The 17,752-nt window shown below is 43.3% G+C and overlaps 1 protein-coding gene across 1 annotated transcript in view; it reads right to left on the minus strand.

The window, feature by feature from the left end:
• Nucleotides 1-17,752, minus strand: part of TMEM255B (transmembrane protein 255B) — a gene marked incomplete at both ends in the record, with an annotated part of 65,571 nt that continues 47,819 nt past the window's right edge. Inside the window, 5 exons of the mRNA XM_082277365.1 lie at nt 1-168; nt 1,840-1,983; nt 8,113-8,272; nt 11,048-11,133; nt 14,938-15,018. Coding sequence (XP_082133491.1) covers nt 1-168; nt 1,840-1,983; nt 8,113-8,272; nt 11,048-11,133; nt 14,938-15,018 — 639 coding nt within the window. The remainder of the gene's footprint in view (nt 169-1,839; nt 1,984-8,112; nt 8,273-11,047; nt 11,134-14,937; nt 15,019-17,752) is intronic.

A 17,752-nucleotide genomic window follows, 5' to 3' on the forward strand; every position in this document is an offset into this window, starting at 1 on the left:
CTACGGTGCATATGGTGGAGGCTTTTCTCCAGGCAAGCAGTAAGTTGGTGTATAGAGGGCTGGAGCATTCGGGGGAAGACCATAGCTGGAGCTGGACTGAGATGGAGGCTGAGTTTCTTCTGATAAAGAAATGTCAGTAGATGATGTTCCTGGAAAATTGCTGGCAGGCTGTTATCAGACAAAGAAAAATACCTTCTTTAGTAAAGGATTACAGCCCCATTGAAATTCTGTGCTGTTTGCTACGTGTTACATAACAAGCCCCATGATTAGATTTCTCATGCACTGCAGCACAACATTAACTTTAGTTCTAAAGTACCCGCTTAAGTGTAGCAATGATGGTTTCTAGTGGAACAAGACAGATTCCACCTGGAACCCAAGTTGTTTTTGATAGACATTGCGCAGACAGCTAGGCAATAGAGCAGAACAGGAATTTCTGCAGGAAAAGATGCTTGGCTTCCTGGGTGAGGCACAGCACCTGACTGACTGATTAGGTTACGTGTAGCTGCTCGTTTCCAGGCATCACTGTGAAATTTAAATTACCTCAGATGTAATTAATCTCACTTACAATACATGCATAAATGCAAGGTCTTATTCCTTTGCCAAATGCAGATTCCTCTTAAGAGAAAATTTCACAGGTAGGCATGTGTCTCCCTCTTTGGTTGTCTCAGCTGTGATGGGGCTTTGCATGAAATAGGCATGAAAAATAAATAGAGCTTAGGAAGTAGCCCATCTTCAGGAACAAGCAGGGTTCATTAAAACAAAAGAATGCATGTAGGGAATACTATTCAGGATAAAATCCTACTACTGCTTTAAACCAAGTTTGTCACTGATTTAAAAAGAGTCAGGATTTCACTCCTCCCCAGCACATGCCAGTCTAAGGACTTCAGCTGAAGACTTGGGCTCAGCTTCCCTCAGGTTCAGGCTTTAAGTGAACTTTAGGTGTCTGGAATTTAAAAACGAGATAAAGTAATCATGGATCTTTTTCATGAGAGATCGGAATTAAGGACTACAACCATCTGAGCAGGTCTGAATCCAGCAGCTTGAAGCCCTTAGATGCAACATGAAGACCTCAGACCTCCAGCCCCATGGATTCAGCCTCCAGCTCTCAAGCAATGGAAGCAGACGACAGTTAAGTTTCTGGCTGTTCCTAATCATTCCTGCTTCCATCATTCACCATTTGTACCTTTGAATAAGTTTATGATGACTTTTAAATTCATGTACTGATGCAGAAATTACTTCTCTCCAAACTGGAACATAATGAGTTCATACATACAGGGAGGTGGGTTGCTTTTATTTTTTTTCCCAGGAATAGGGTTACGTTTTCCCTTTTGGATCCCAGTGTTTCTTACTAACCTCTCCTGGCTTGGGGACAGCTGGTGGGGTCTGACGCTGAATGTTATGAAGCGGAAGGAAGACAAATGAACACACTTTTTTTAAAAAGTAGAAATCTAGGGAAATAACTGTGTTTATTTTGGAATGCAGATAAAAATTTGGGGTAAATGCAATGCATTTCTGTTTCTCAGTGGACACAGGACTGAACAATCACAACAGATCCTCATGACTACTTACATGAACCTTTTCAGCCTTATTTCTTGTGTTTCTATCCCCTTCTCTCTCTACTCTTGGCTACTCTTACCTCATCAGCAGGTAAGAGTCCAAAGGACAACCAGAGAAAGCCTGAGGTCTGAGAACAGACTAGAAAACTGGGCACAGACTAAATCATCCCAGTGACAAACCTGGGAGCTGGGGTCCAGTTAAGCCCTACCTCTGCAAATTTTGTACTGAGTAGCAGCCTACACTTTTCTGATGGCGTAAGAAGGGTGTGGTTTTGTACTGTACCTGAAGAGGCAACGGGTAGGATGGATATGTAGAAATTGTTGCCGCAGAAGGACAGAACCCAGCATATGTCAGGATCTGCTGGGCAGGATTGTACAGGATCTGAGGAGGAGGTGCAGCACTGAAAGCAATTTGGGACAGAGGTACCTGTTGAGCATAGGAGACAATAATATATCAGCACAGTGTAGAGGGGTCTGGAGCAGGAACTGCTCCTAACACAAGCAACAAGACAATTTAACAACTTTCTATTTTCCAACACAACACCAGTAGTACAAAAAACCAAGGAGCAGACAGAATGAGAGGAGGGTGTATCCAGAATGAATTTTCTGAGTAAAAATACACAGCTATTTTAATCTTCTTCCCTTGGAAAAAGACTGCTGGAGCATCCCTGGCAACAGTTACAGAAGTGCTGGCAGGACTCCAGATCTGAGACACCCTGAAGAGCACAGCTTTGGCTGCCTCTTCTTACTCGTTCCAGCACCAAACACCAAGTCCTTCACTATTTGCTGCAGACTTCTTTCAATAGCAACTACCTGATGCCCTCAAGTCTTTTCTCTCTGCTTTCCTACACAGGTTTACCTAGATCTCCCTTTCCAGACCAGTTGCTCCTCTTTCACAACTCCCTCTCACTTGGGAAATGGAGTTTGCTGCTGGCTCTCCAGCATCACTCTTGATGTGCATTCCTCATTCCTACTGAATAAAACCCTTCTCCCACGAATTTATTGGCCTGTCTTTTAATGACAACGCAAAATGAAGTTTGCAGGAAGAAGTAGTAGCTCATATTAAACCAGCTAAAAAAACTTGGTCAGGAAAAAAAGAACAAAAGCTAAATGTGAAACAGGGTTTGTGTTAAACCCTAAACCCCTGTGCTATGTAACAATTTGTGAAGGACAGCAGAGCAACAGAGCTTAGTGAAGTATTTTCATGATATAAATCCAGCGGTTTCTTTTATTTCCTTTGTTTTTGTTAGCAGATTCCTCCACATGAGAGCATGGAATTTTCTTTTCACTGAAATAATAAAATATGGTGGTTGCCAGACAAATGCAGAAAGCAGTGGCCAGGATTTTTTTTTCTTTTTTTTTTTTCCCCATTTTCTTTCAAATTTATCAGTGCGAGATATAAACCACTGCATCCTCTGGAGACAGTGTGAGATCTCTCTGTGACTGAGAAAGAGGTGTATTAATTGTGTTTTTACAAGGAAAACATCATCTAGGTCACTGATGTACCACATAAGGTTATCTAACAATTTAGGCCTTAGTTTTCTGGAGAAATTTGGCATTTCAGGAGCTGGCATGGAGGAAGGCTGGGATCAAAGGCAGAGAGCTTATTTCAAGAGAGAAGGCAAGTCTCTCATCTTCAAGGCACCCTCCTCAAAACACTCTCACCTGCAAGGTACCCTCCTTTCTACATGCCCTGCTGGGTGATATGGTGGGGAGAAACGAAAAAACACTGTCTCAGGAGTAGGGAGGAGCAGGTAACCTGCTTGCTTCAGATCCAAAGGTTTGGGGCCAGCACCACAGCCCCAGAGTGTGCCCTTCCTTCCTCAGAGGAGGGATAAAATCAGATCCCTCTGACATAAATGCATCAAGAAACACTTGCTTCGCCCACAGATGTGAAATACAGATGCCTGTTCTGCATCTGTCACCAACTTTCTGGTGTGGGTCTCTTCGGGTGCTGCTGTTTGACCCTCTTTGGCTTCTTCTCTCGGGAACCTCTCTCAGTCCTCTCACATTCCACCCCCCTTAGAGCAATGCTCTCTAATTGCTAAGGATGAACATCTCAACAGTCCTAGAAGACAAATTTGGGGAGTCATCCATGCCAAATATACTAATCAAAGCACCTTATTAACCAGGCTATCTGGTCTCACCCCAGGGCCAGCAACAATTTGCAGGTACTGAAGCTGGTTGGAAGGATGCTTTTATCAAGTATTCCAGTAATTACTCTATGTTAAATTACTCAGCTAAAATACATGGGTAGGTTGAGACATTCTGAACTGCACTAACACCCAAGTCAAAAGAGATAAGGAGCTATGAACTAGCCAGGGAGTGCTGCCAGTGTCAGCTCACTGGCCTCACACAGACCTGCCAGAGAATTCATGGCTGAGCTCCAGCTACTTTTCACATCAGATTGCACCTTTAGTTGCATGAGTGCTAACACATAAACCCATGGCAAGTAGCTCAGTAATTAGGGGTTAATTTTGCTTTCCTTTTTAAAGCAGGTTGAGGGAAGAGGAGAGAGGATAAAGCAATGCTATTTAACCTGTTAAGATTCCTTTAAGGACTGCAAGGAGACTAATTTAAAAAATTATTAAAAGACAGCCCCGTCCCACCCCACCCCCCCCCCCCCCCCCCATCCTCCCCTCAGGACTATCAGTAGTTCAGATTAATGCAGCCCTAAACTCAGGGCAGGCAGATTCCTTGGCAAGGTGTGTCAGAAAAACATCCAGAATTCATCAGATGAATACTGGGACAGGGAAGGGAGTTTCTAGATTAACTCAGCACCAGCAAGTGAAGTTTTCCATGTAATTCTTTACCTGCTATTTCTGTAAGAAATAATCACAGTGTGTTATCATTTGGGGTACTTCAGCTACATCTGTTTATGTAATATCTTAATCTGCTTTTTGTTAAAAGTGACTTTAAGGCAACTGCCTCCATGTCCTATATCCAAGCACACTGTAGATCTCAAAAGGAGAATTCCTGTTGTAATCACTGCAGCTTCCCCAGCACCCTGCAGATCACAGAGGGCAGCCCCACGGGTGACACAGCAGCCACTGAGCTGACACCTTGGGGGTCAGGAGAGAATGAAATGTTTCCCACTGAGCCAGCACAGCCCTCAGGCAGGCAGCAGAACCACAGGGAGCGTGCCAGGGTCTGCAGGGAATTTGTCACAAGAAAGAAAACCCGCAACAACCAAAACAACACTTTTTTTCTGTCCAGGAAATATGATGGGTTTAAAGGCAAGGGCACTGTTTTGCAAACTCTCCCCTTTGTAACATGTTTTGGCTGCCAGCATTCCCCAGAGGTAAACATGATGTTTTTTGTTTGACTAGTCAGCCTGGCCTTGTGTTTTCTGGAAGTCAATCCCAAAGCAATGCTGTGAGGCATTTCAGGGGGCTTTGCAGTTCTCCCTGCAAAATGCCAGTGAGCATTTATGTGAGAAGGTGACATCCTAAACAAAGTAAATAGTTCTCCCACACATTTTAATGGTTTTTTTTTCTCTCTTTATTTCAGTCCCATGCCCCTTTTTTTTCCTCTTCTGCTTGATGTTTTCTTCGCCCCTGTCTTCCCCCAAGGGTTACTCCTTTTGTAAGGAAAGGAAGAAGCAGATTAGCAAATCAGCTCAAAAGAACCCTGAAAAAGCACAGACAGGAGCAAGGGGCGGTCATTGCATTTTGGATTGCTGCTTTAGTAAGACTTTCACAACATAGCTGAGGTGACTGACACGAAGTCATCTTTCCCTTGAACTATGACATCCTTTTCCTGCTCACACTGAGAGGAGACACTGAACAGCTTACTCAGATCAGGTTTTTAGCTGGAGCCCTGACAGACACACTCAGCTAAGCTTGGGGTCAAGCTGCACATCCACTGCTGCTGTGATTTCCTTCCATGGTTTTATGCCACCCAGTCAGAAGACCCAGACTGTGACCCAGGCTCTGCCTCCCAGCAAGGGAATGCGCCAGACCACAGAGACTGCAGTACTCCCAGGAACATCTCCTTGGCTTGGTGTTCCTCACAAGCAGTGCAGCGATGGCCCTGCAAAGTGCCGAGCTGTATCAAAGCATCAGCCCAAATCTCATATAAGCTTAGGTTTGAGCAAGACAGGTTAGGTGGACTCAGGCTGGCTCTCTGCACGCTTCCCACAGCTGCACCTGCACCCATCTGCTGAGCAGGAGAAAACATTTAGGGACACTAAACTGCAGTGCTCTCCCAAAGACTAACTGTAGATGATGGCTGCCTTCACTTCCCATGCAAGCTGCTCTTCCCCTCATTTCCCACTGTGGTTGTCTTTGCTCCCCTTCTGCTCCTCTCACAAGGAGGGGATGAATTAAGATGGGAAAACTGCTTCTACTCCTTTTGGGCAGCTGCAACTCTTTACTGGCTGGCTGCAATCTGTTATCAGTTCCTTGCAGGAGTCCCCTACACAAAGGACAGCTCAGCTGCACATTTCTTACATGTGATAGCTCATTGTGCTTGTTTGGCTTAAGCTAGACAGAGGAATATTTCCTCGAAATTTTGCAACTATTAACAAAGGTGAATTTCAAACAATTCATATGACCCTGCTCTATTTTAAGCATGGTTTTAAGCACCCAACACATGTTGTAGATAGCCTGGCCATGGTTGCTAAGGAATACTGGGTGGTCAGAGCTGGGCCTGGATGGCCTCCAGCCTGCCTGGATCCCAGTTCTGAGCAGTCCCTTCCTGCCAGTCTGCTCCTCCTCCTGTCCTGATGTACATCTCAGCTATCTCTCTTCCTTTCTCTTCCCTGCTCTTTTTTTTTTTTTTTTCATTTTACCCATCTTTCTATTCAGTTTTATCTTCTGCAATAGTCATCAGACACATCATGGGTCTAAGATGACCCATGCTGCTATCACACCTCCCTTTGGTTCCTGCATTTCACCTCCATCTCCGTGTCTCTGCCCATTTAGTTCTACTACTCTCCTGACAGCCTAGTAAGTCATGAACCCCTTGCTTGGTCTTAAGCCATTGTTTTTGGCAAACATGGCCAGACAGTGATAATCCCAGGAAGAGCAACTTTGCCCTTTAACGTGTCAGAAAGTCTAGGCAAATGGGGGACTTTATTGGAGAATCCCTCCCACCACACAGCCTCTTCTGAATGCTGTGGTGCACATCAGCACAACATGGTGTCATGGCACAGGGAGTAGGCATTCCTTAGTGAAACAAAAGAGGATGTTGAAGTGTCCCGAGCACACAACTGTTTAAATAAAAACTTGACTGGTACTTCAGAATTCATCCCCATTCTTGGGGAAAAGAGCTACACAAGGCTGAACAGTCACACCTAGGACTTGACTTTTACACGTTAGCTACCAGCTAGCATCCTCAGACTCCATGCTGGCCCACATATTCAGTGACAAATTAGAAGGGAAAACTGGTGGGTGAATTGCCAGGATTTGTTCTCATAGTTGTGTTTTTTTCTTCCATTCACGTATTTGACCAGGCTTGACCCACTTAGCTGTGAACAGCTGGCAACAGCTTTACCTAAAGGTATAAATCCATGAGAGAGGCTGAGTTGTTAAAGGACAATGACTCAAAATATTCCCCCATTTGTAGAGACCCCAGGGTGCTTGGTTGAGATGGACAAGGTGAACTTTTAGTTGTGTAATGGCTAAACCTCTGATCTGATAAGGCACAGGGTGAATGATGGGCTGTGAGTGAGACAGGAAATGGATCCTGTGGAGACGGGTTGTGCACCTTGTCATGCTAAGTTGTGCTTCCCTGCACAAACCACTGGGTTGTGGGGCTCCCCCTCCTCCCTCAGGGAAAGTACCAAGGAATTCAGGACATTTGCCTGTGGCCTCAGCAAGTTTATCTCTGCTGATGGGACATAACTGACTCAACTGCACTGGTGGGATGGGCAGCTGTGTTGTCTCAGAAGTGTCCCACGGTTCTCATTATTATATCAAGCTCCCCGCCTCGCAGGAGCTATCTGGCCCGTTCCCACCTGAACCAGAGTGAATATAAACCCAGTGGATGTGTTCCGGGGATTTCTCTCCACCAGTTCTTCGGGATTTCCTCCACCACCAGATGGACGTGGTCAGCAATCACCACTTTGACCAAGACTGCGCAGCAGCCAAGTCTTGTCATCCATGGGCAGTGAGATCCTCACACTCTTGTCCTTTCTCTCTCTCTCTTTTTTTCCCCTTTTCTCTGTCCTTGGGTGCTGTTGCGCTTTCACATTGCAATGCTTTTTGTTGTTGTATTACTCTAGATAACCACCACAGTGGCTCCAGACCTGTTTTCCTTTGCAACAAAACTGTTCTATAATAAACCCTACATTGTTTACTTGCAAGCACAGATCATTCAGTGTTTTTTCATTCTAATCTGCCCCAAGGGAGCTATTAACAAGAACCTGGGTGACACTCACTGGTTACTTCTGCAGTGGCTCATAATACTCCAGACTCCCACAACACCCAGGAAACACATTTAAAGCATCTCCTTAATATATTTATACTTCTTTGTTTTTAACTCACTTGGTAATGCCAACAAGCATTAGCATTATGAGAAGCCCTTGCATAAGGCAAAAGACTGTGAGCCTTACCATGTCTTTAAATGCCCCAAGAATGGCTGCTGTGATAATCCCCAGAAACAAGCCAATGATGTTGAGGACTGTGGAGGACCACAATAGTCTGTACAGGTGAACCACGTCCTGACAACTGCTCACGCCGAGAAATTCATAGTAGCTGGAGGACTGGTCTGAACTGAAAGAGAATGCAGACAACATCACTGCTGTGGGAATGGTTTTGCACATAATACAGCACACTACAGGATCTGACTCCTTCCTGCTTGCTTTCCTCTTTGGCAAAGTACTGTATCTATGCCCCCACCAAAAACTGCTCAGAAGAACTGGAGAAAGTTCTGCTGAAAAACTGGCTCTGCTAAGGCCAGCATCAAACAGTCCAACTAATACCAGCCCCAGTTTGGCTGATTGGTGGTGGTTACCAGCATGGACTGTTTTTTAGTTTTTGTTCAGTTGTCTCTAAACAGAAGTGTTACCTTGGTATATGGATGCTGCCCTTGTCATTTAGCTACCAGATAAAGCTTGCTTAGCTTTGCTTTTTTTTCCCAGCTCACCTAGAAATCTGCTGGCATCTCAGAAACTGGGGAAGACAAGTTGCTTAAGCATTAATTCAACCACAGGAAGGGAGATATTGCCAGCTGGCTACATTTGTTTATGGTGTCTGTGGTTCCAGATTAATGCAACACAGTACAGTATGAAGATATGTCTTTACACTCTGGATTATACTATCCAGAAATCTTTGTTCATATTTCTACACCACATTGGTTATTGTAAATCAGGCATGTGGTGAAAATACCCCTCATTGTCTGGCCAAAAGCCAGAAATACCCTACTGCAGAATTTGAAACCACAGGTTCCTGAAGTTCTTTCCAGTACCTGCCTTAATTTGAGCCCACAAATGAGCTCCTAGGGCAGCTATTAGAATTGGAAAGATTTTTTTAAATGCCAAGCCTGTTTTTTCACTGTTAGGAAATTGCCATCAGATCATGGTGGAAACCAGAAGTGAGCAGTTTGTGCTCACTCTTCTGTTCCTCCATCCCCAGTGCATGGGGCAGCAGTGGAGGTGGTGGTTAGGGAAAGCTCTGCAGAGCAGTCCACAACATTTGTGGGAAGAACCAAGCCAGGCACAGTAACTTCTGGAAATATCCAATCAATGGCTTCAGGTCATGGTTCTGGCACTGAAGAACCACTGTTGTTGAGTTCATCTGTCATGAGCCCATCTTAACCAAATAAACCTACAGCTTCAGCTGCCATGAGGCTGAGGAAATTGGATTTGCCTTCATATCAGTCTATTCCATGGCTGACAACAAACCACTTTCTGGGCCTGTGCCTCCTCCGACTTCTCTCTAGCCATATTGTTAACTGGAACGGCCAAGTCTTCAGAGTAGCATGACTGCTTCTTTACCCTGGATTTGTCCATGCTAGTGCCATAAGATCTTGCTGTCCACTGAGGAATGTTGACAATAGCAGAACATACACATTTAATTATATCGCAGAATAATGTTGCAGCAGTGATCAGTCCCAAAGTGTTTCAAACAAACTGAATGTCTTAGAAAAATGGCACTGAGGATCTCCATCTGAAAGGGGAATATGCCTGATCTCTCCTTGTGGTTACTTTATGCTTTAAGCAACAGTCTCAGTCACCTTTTTTGACAACTCTGAATACTTTCACCCCTTTAACACCCCTGTTCTTTTCTGTGTTGAGTTGGGCTGTTTGGTTCAGTGTTAACATGCAGGCATTAGCTGTGTACCATGGAAAGAAGCATTCTCACTATATACACACTGCATTGCAAATATGATGTTCCATCATTTGTCTGTCATAGAAAAGGTACCAAAGTTGAATATTGTCTACCTTTCCCATTTGTTTTGTATACCTCTATCATGTCCAGATTTAACATTTCTTACATAAGCAAAAGATTCTACATGATTTTAATCCATTCCATAGACCTTCACTCACTTTGTGTCTCCCATCTGCGTAAGAAATATGCATGCATAGATCACTTCCCTCTAGTCCCAAATGTCATTTTACTTCTCTAGTTGAATTAGCATCTGGCTAAGAGCTACTTTTTCATGCAGAAGCCTTATGTAGAAGCTTGATTGTTCCACCCTTGTTTCCCTATGCCTAAAATGTTCATGTCTGGCATCACAGTAGCTGAGGCTTACAAAGGACTGGGGTTATTCAGGGCTGCTAGCATGTGAAGTGGAGGCAAAACCAAAATAAAAAAAGTTGTAGGAAAGAAGAAAGATGAGAAATACACAGGAGGAAAGAAAGAAAAGTGACTGTGGCTGAACTGTAGAGGGTTGCAGAGGTTGCATGAGAGTGTATGGTAAGATGATATACAAGGGCAGGTAGTGATAAGACAAGGCGGAGTGGTTTTAAGCCAAAACGGGGAAGACTTAGATTAGATATTAGGAAGAAATTCCTCACTGTGAGGGTGGTGAGACACTGGAACAGGTTGCCCAGAGGAGTTGTGGATGTCCCACTTGTGGAAGTGTTCAAGGCCAGATTGGAGGAGGCTCTGAGCAGCCTAGTCCAGTGGAAGATGTCCCTGCCCCTGGCAGGGGTGTTGGAGCTAGATGGTCTTGAAGGTCCCTTCCAACCCAAACCATTCTGTGATTCTCTGACAGTGAGACGTGCAAAGGGTGAGTCAAGCAGAACATTCAGCAAATCTAATGGGAAAAATGCATTGCCAGACCAACAGTATATCTGAACAGGGATGTGACTGAGTGATCAGTTTTGAGCACGTAGCAAAAAGCTTATGGATATATTTAAAGAAAAAGAAACTGAAATAATGCCAACACTAATGAACAAATCCTGACCTATTTTATGCTGGCATCAGGACTGCAACTGCAGAGGAACTGGATTTCTCATCATACAAGCTCCTTGTGTTACTTCTTCAGGCCCTACCATTTACCAAGAATTTCTCAGAGGCCATGGAATGCACACAGGTACTTACTTCTCACAGTTGTACAGATCACAGCAATAGCATGTGTTACTCTTTATTTTCAGCTGGCACTTGCTGTTTAAGGTGTGACATGTCACCTGCCAAAAAAGTAGAAACTTTTATCCTCAATGTTTCAGTGTTGTGTGAATCACCCTACTGACCACAAAAAACCCAGCTACTACAGCATTGTCAAGTAGTATTACCTGTTGTGCAGAAAGATCCTGAGATTTCAAAATTCATGACTGCAAGCCAGAAGGATATCCCTGAGCTCCTAGGAGCTTTAACCAGGATGACAGCCCCTGAGTCTGAGGGCATTTGCACTATGGAGCACAGAGCTCCCAGCACCAGCCTGAAGCCAGGGCCGCCAGAGTTTTCAAGCACTTTGCTGCACTGCCTGGTGCTATTCTGATGAGACCCAGAGTCTGCAGCCAGGAGACCCAGATCTCTACAGTTGTGATGCAGTGACCATGGGTCTGGGGAGCTACGCTACAGCAAACACTGAAGTGGATAAGAGCACCAGTCTATTATAGTGGGGAAATGGCTAGGGAGCCAATTTATCTGAACAGCTTCCAACAAATGGGAGCTCTCCACTTTCAGTGAAACCCTCCTGAGGAAGGAAGTAATTATGAACAACAACAAGAACAATCTTCAAACTCACAAACAGAATAATTCAGAAAAGATCCAAGCACTCCAGCAAATAAGCGCCATTTATTGCAGGCTCTTGACTATAAAACTGAAAAGGTTTATTTATGTGAGGAAGAATTGCAGGGATGGACAGATGTTAGAACAATAAAGGCAGGCACATGTAAGCCTCTCTCCATCCAGACACAAAATCATTTTAATGACTCCTTAAGTGTGGTAAGCATTAATCACTTCTATTTGGCACTACAGGCCAATTGAAATATTTTATATGTAAGGCTTTTCTTTTCCCTGAGATTTTTACCTTATTGACTTTGAAATCCCGGAGAGCTGTCAGGTTTTAAAAGCTAGCAGTCAGAAAATACATTATTTCTATAGCTTTGATTTAATAGGAAAAAGTCTCTGTAACCACTGGAGAAGTATTTTGTTCACAAAATGCAATTAAAATGTACTATTGAATGGAAAACCCCTCATAATGAAAAAGTAGAAGGAGCATGCTTAGGAATACATGCCTGCTTTTGACAAGTTTATCAGACAGTTCTGGCTTACCCATGAATGTGTTACTCAGTGGAATAGTGTCCACAAGAGATGTCAAACCAGATGTTTCTCACGTCCTAAGTTCTGGATCTGTGCATCCTTTTTAGTATGAAAACTGTCACTGTTGATCAGTCTGTACTCCTCATGTGCTTGTTCCCGGCAAAAAGGAAAGCCTTAAACACACACACCCAGCACCAGAGAAAGTTCATCTTGCAGCTGGTCTCACACTTGCTGCACTTGTCCTTAGCAGGATTTGATTGAGCAGTGGAAGACGGGTGCCAAAACTAATGTTAGAAGGAGATTAGAATAATTCCTTGGGATTTCTTTACTGCTCAGGACAAGGCTGTACCTGTGGTTAGTGCCTCATACAAATCAGCTCTTCTATCCCAAAATGGAAGTTAGATTATAAAAGGACAGTCTCAGTCTAGGTTGCAATCTGGAAATGGAGCTCACAGCTTGATACAAACACATCCCATTTGTCACAAGGGCATCTCATCCTGAGACAGAACCTTGTTTCATCACCATTGCTCTATTGTGTCTGAACTTACTGGAATGTAACCTAACGGCTTGGTTGGCCTGAAGTCCAGCTGTCCTCCGCCTGAGCTGCAGCTTACTGCAGGAAAGGAGCACTTCTCAAAGCAGATTGAAAACCAATCCTGGAGCACAGTTGTGTTACCACAGCCATTTGTGGGATGCCCTATGCTTTTGCATTCAGTGGATCTTCAGACTTTGGTTTCGACCTCCTGAATGCAGTGAAAATGGCCTAGGACCTGCAGAGTTAAAATTCCCATTACGCATGCACAGTTGGGATAGGAGGGCTTTATAAGATGGAATGGGTTACTAAAAAGTGGTTTGTTCTGATGCATGGTTTGGGGACCACTTCTGATAGGAAATAAAAGTAGTTTTTCCCTCTCCAAGCAATAATAAGGCCAGTCTGCCCCTTTTAATGTAGAAGGCTAGAAGTACAAAACAGGGAGATCAGCATGATCTTAAAACACATTTTTAGCTGCTTCTACACTACAAGACACATATTATTGGCCAAGGAAGTTACTATAGTTATCTATTTTTATCACCGCACTTTTAAAACATGCCCAGAACAAGACACTCCTTTTTAGGAGAACACTGAACAAACCAAAATAAACAAATTAGTGTGTGGTGTGAGCAAGGGTGGTGGAAACAGGCCATTTGTGGGTGTTCTGCACGTCAAGACCTATTATTTCATTTCAGTGACCAGACACTTAGCTTTTTCATGTCCTGGATGTTTCTGATTGATTATCTCCTTAGCACCAATTGAAGATACGTTCTCATCTCATGGTAATTGCAAGAAAATCAAATTCTTTCTGCTTTGAGCAAAGAGAACTGAAACAGGCAGACCAAATGAGCTGGAGACCACTTACAGGTGAGAAATGTCAATCAAAAGGAAACTTGCACTCCGTAAACAATCTGCTTTCCTACTTAAGTGTTTGCCTGGCATGCAGAGCATGTCCTCTGCTCACTACCTGGCTACCTTTGGAAAAGCAAAAACCAAGTATAAATGCCACGGATCCTTAACTCTGAATTAGCATATGCTGACTCTAAATCAGTGAACAACCAGACAAGAATGTTATTAGGAACTACCTACACTTTTAACAGATATGGGGGTTGTGTTTTTTCCAGAATAAAGGAAGGAGTTCTGGGTGGCCCAAGTTTAGACATTCCGAGAATCAGCAGAGCTGTGGAAAACCATCTGGCCAGAAGCCTGAGGCTGGGGTCACCTGGAAGGAGTTGTGGTCAGTGTGACGCCAACCACATGCTTATTACAGGAACCAGAAGCGTTTCTCAGGCCATGTCTGTGTCTGAGTGTGCATGCACACTGTAGAAAAAGATGGTGTAAAACTGACAGGAAAGGGTGTTGTCAGACTTCATAAGTTTGTCTAGGTAGGCCTTTACATGAGCAGATCAGTGAAATATTTTTGTCATACATTTTCTGAAATCAACAACAGGGTGCCCTAGCAGCAAGATTTAAGTAGTGCTTAACCTGGTAGTATACTTTGCTAAGCTTTCTAGAAATATCAGTGGTAACATTCCCCATACATCTTTTCTTAGCCATGCCAGGAATGGTGATAGAGAACAACTGGCTTCTTGAAAGTTATACCACTGTTAAGCTGTTCTCCATTTTGCTTTTCTATTCACTCCCACCAATTTACCACAGTAATAAAATAGGAAAAGAAACTAAATCTGGACTTCTCAGGAGGTTAGCCATTTGGATATGGGAACTTTTCTGACCATGTTAATGTCATTGAGATAATGAAAAAGCTGCATTTAAAACCACTGATGTTCTTGGCCTTTGCTGGATAAATACAGAGATTTGAAGTCTTCTGGATGATAAAAATGGATTAATTTAGGTATTTCCTATTCTACTCGGAGTCTACAAAGACCTTCTTAGAGGAAGATGCCAGTGTGACAAACACATTCCAGACAGTTATTATACAGCATAGATGGACTAGGAATCATTCCATTCCCAGAGTAATGTACTGGATTCAAACACTGATGATTACTCAAAACCTCACTGATTATAGTGATTTGCAATGATCAGAGGCTTGGACAAGCAGGGAGTCACTTGCGGGAGAAAAACAGTGGGGTTTCTATCTACCCATGACCTACATGCACAGACATGCTCTCAAACATCTCACTCACTCCTCCCCAGCACAGCAGAAATGAACACATGATGAGGTGAGTTTGTTTACCTCAGTCTGGTAGGCATCATAGAGGAATCCTATTCCACTTGAATAAAACTGGCATCTTTTGTTATACAAAGGTCTGGGTTCCTGTGAAGAGAAAAACAGCCAAAAAAAAGGGATTGGTTTGGAGGAAGTGGAAGGCACCATGTCCCATCTCCCCATGCCGAATGTTTACAGCTCTGTGGAGCTGAAGCTAGTGCAGTCACTTGGGTAAACAGCTCACACCCCCCGTGTTGGCTTTCTTTCTGGAATGGCTCTCCTCAGGGCTACATTTTCCATCCTCACTCCACCACTAAGCTATGTGAGTATCATTTATTTTTCTCTAAAAGACATCACCCCTGGCATTTAACCACCTGATGTCATTTAACCACACTTGATGTTAAATAGTACTGCTCTATGAGAATGGTCCAGTCACTCTTTTTTCTGGTACAGTTTCTTATCTAGCACCAAGATTTACTTTGCAGGTTGTTTTCAAGATACAGGACTTTGTTTTTAAAGAATTTCAACAACATTCATGGTGAGAACAAAGTAAAATATATAAGAGTTTGAATATTCCACTTACAATACACACTTCAAACCCCAGAAGCAAAACAAAGAATAATGAAGAAATTAAGGCATAAAGAGAAAGCAATTTACATTGTTTGTTTTTGCCTTATTTTCCATTTATGCTATTGCAAAAGATGCATTCACTGCTCATATTTCATATTTTGCTTGTTACAGTTCCCACAAACTGATATAAAGGAAGAACATAATGAAATATCCTTGGCCAGATGGAAAATGTGTGCTTCTGACCTTGGCAAACAGCCACTTTGAAAGCTGGAGGGTACATACCTCAGTCAGTTTCAGGACTAGACCATATTTGTTTTGGGAGGATTTGACAACATGAGTCCCCTGTGATCCAATGTCTATACCAAAGCAGTGTTGGAATTTCTTAAGTTTGCAAAAAAAAAGAAGAATTTTTCAACTTCCCATCACTTATCTAGTCCTGATCTGTGCTTTCAAAAGCATTCAAGCGCTCATTGCTCCTCAGTATGTCAGTCAGACCAGATACGAGACAGAAGATGCAAACCCACTATCTGCCATCCCCTCTTTCCATGCCAACTTACAAGCAAAGGACTATTTAAGTTGTTAGCAGAAATCTTCGCTGATTAACTTTCACTGCATTTTAAAGCTTTAACATCCATCCAGGAATAACCTAGAAATTGCAGAAAGATCTGCACTACTTCACATCACAAGCAGAGTATTCTCTTGTTGGATAATGAAGTGTGAACTGTATAGATCTGCTGATCCAAAATGCATAATTAGTCAAAATGCAGAGCTAGGCAGGAATGCAGACAGATCAATGAATAAAGCTCCTCCGTCAGCTTGTTTGCCTTTCTGATTACTCCAGCAAACTTAAGCAAGTTTGAACATCAGCTCTCAAGGGTTAGAGAAAGGTTAGCTTCCTGCATCCAAAAATATTTATTTATACTACACAAGTGTAATAAAAAATGCTTCAGTAACTCTTTTTCTCTAGAGGAAAAGCAAATACCACATGAACAGCATGCCATATCTTGAACTAGGTCAACATTCTTCCACAGTCCTGGGAAAGCATTAGCCTTCAGCCATGACTTCCAGGGACAGTTCTGGTTGGGAGGTCTAAGAAGATTGCAGTTTCTCTGCCAGAACAAGGAGCTGACAAGGAGAGTAGCTCTGGTGGACTTCATGGTTACAAACAAGGAAAGATTGGTCAGGGATGTGAAGGTCAGGGGCAGCTTTGCCCCTAATGATACGGTGGGGTTCCGAATCTGGAGAGGATGGAGCAGGATCCCAACTCTGGGCTCGAAGAAAGGAGACTTTGGCTTATTCAGTGATATGTTTGGAAGAATCCTGTGGAATACAGTACTGGAAAGCAATGAGGTCCAGGAAAGTGGGTTGATATTCAAGGTTCACCACCTCCTAACTGAGAAACAATTCATCCCAACCAGCAGAAAATCAAGCAAAGGCAGCATGAGGCCTGTGTGGATAAACAAGGAGCTCCAGATGTAACTCAGGCATGAAAAGGAAGTCTATGAGAAGTGTGATAAGAGGGAAATCACCAGGGAGGAAAATAGGGAAATTATATGAGCATGCATGGAGAGGTTAGGAAAGCCAAAGCTTTCCTGGAATTCAATCCATCAAAGGTTGCAAAGGGCGAGAAGAAGGGCTTCTATGAGCGTATTAGCAGCAAAAGAGAGATCAGGAAAATACGTGCACATTACTGAGTAAGGCAGGCAACATGGTACAAACACATGGTAATGGTCAAGGTATTCAGTGCCTTCTTTGCCTTGCTCTACTGTGCAGATCAGTGGGAAAATCTGGCACAAGAAAGGATTACCCTTGCTGAAGGGGGATCAGTTTAAAGAACATTTAAACAGAATGGAGATACATCCTATCTTCAAGGATGACAAAGAAGAGAATCAAGGGAACTACGCACTGGTGGGAAGGGATGGAGCAAATAATCTTGGAAGCAATTTACAAACATCTCAAGGACATGAAGGTGATTTGGAGTAGTCAGCATGGATTTAACCTTCTTCAAGGATGTGACTGGCTTGGTGGATGAGTGGAGCTCCTTGCTCACCTGCTTCTGATCTTTATCTTCACTAATCACTCTGGCAGTCTCTCATTCTCACAGACAAGCTGATGAAATATGGGCTGAATAAATGGAGAGTGAGGTGGACTGAAAGTTGGCAGAACTTCTGAGGTCATAGTGTTGGGAGTAGTGACATGAAGTCCATCTGGAGGTGACTTAATAGTTGTCTACCCCAGGGGTTAATACTAGGGACAGTATTGTGTAACATCT

Source organism: Coloeus monedula (assembly GCF_965178545.1).
Source record: "Coloeus monedula genome assembly, chromosome: 3".
Taxonomy (NCBI): Eukaryota; Metazoa; Chordata; class Aves; order Passeriformes; family Corvidae; genus Coloeus; species Coloeus monedula.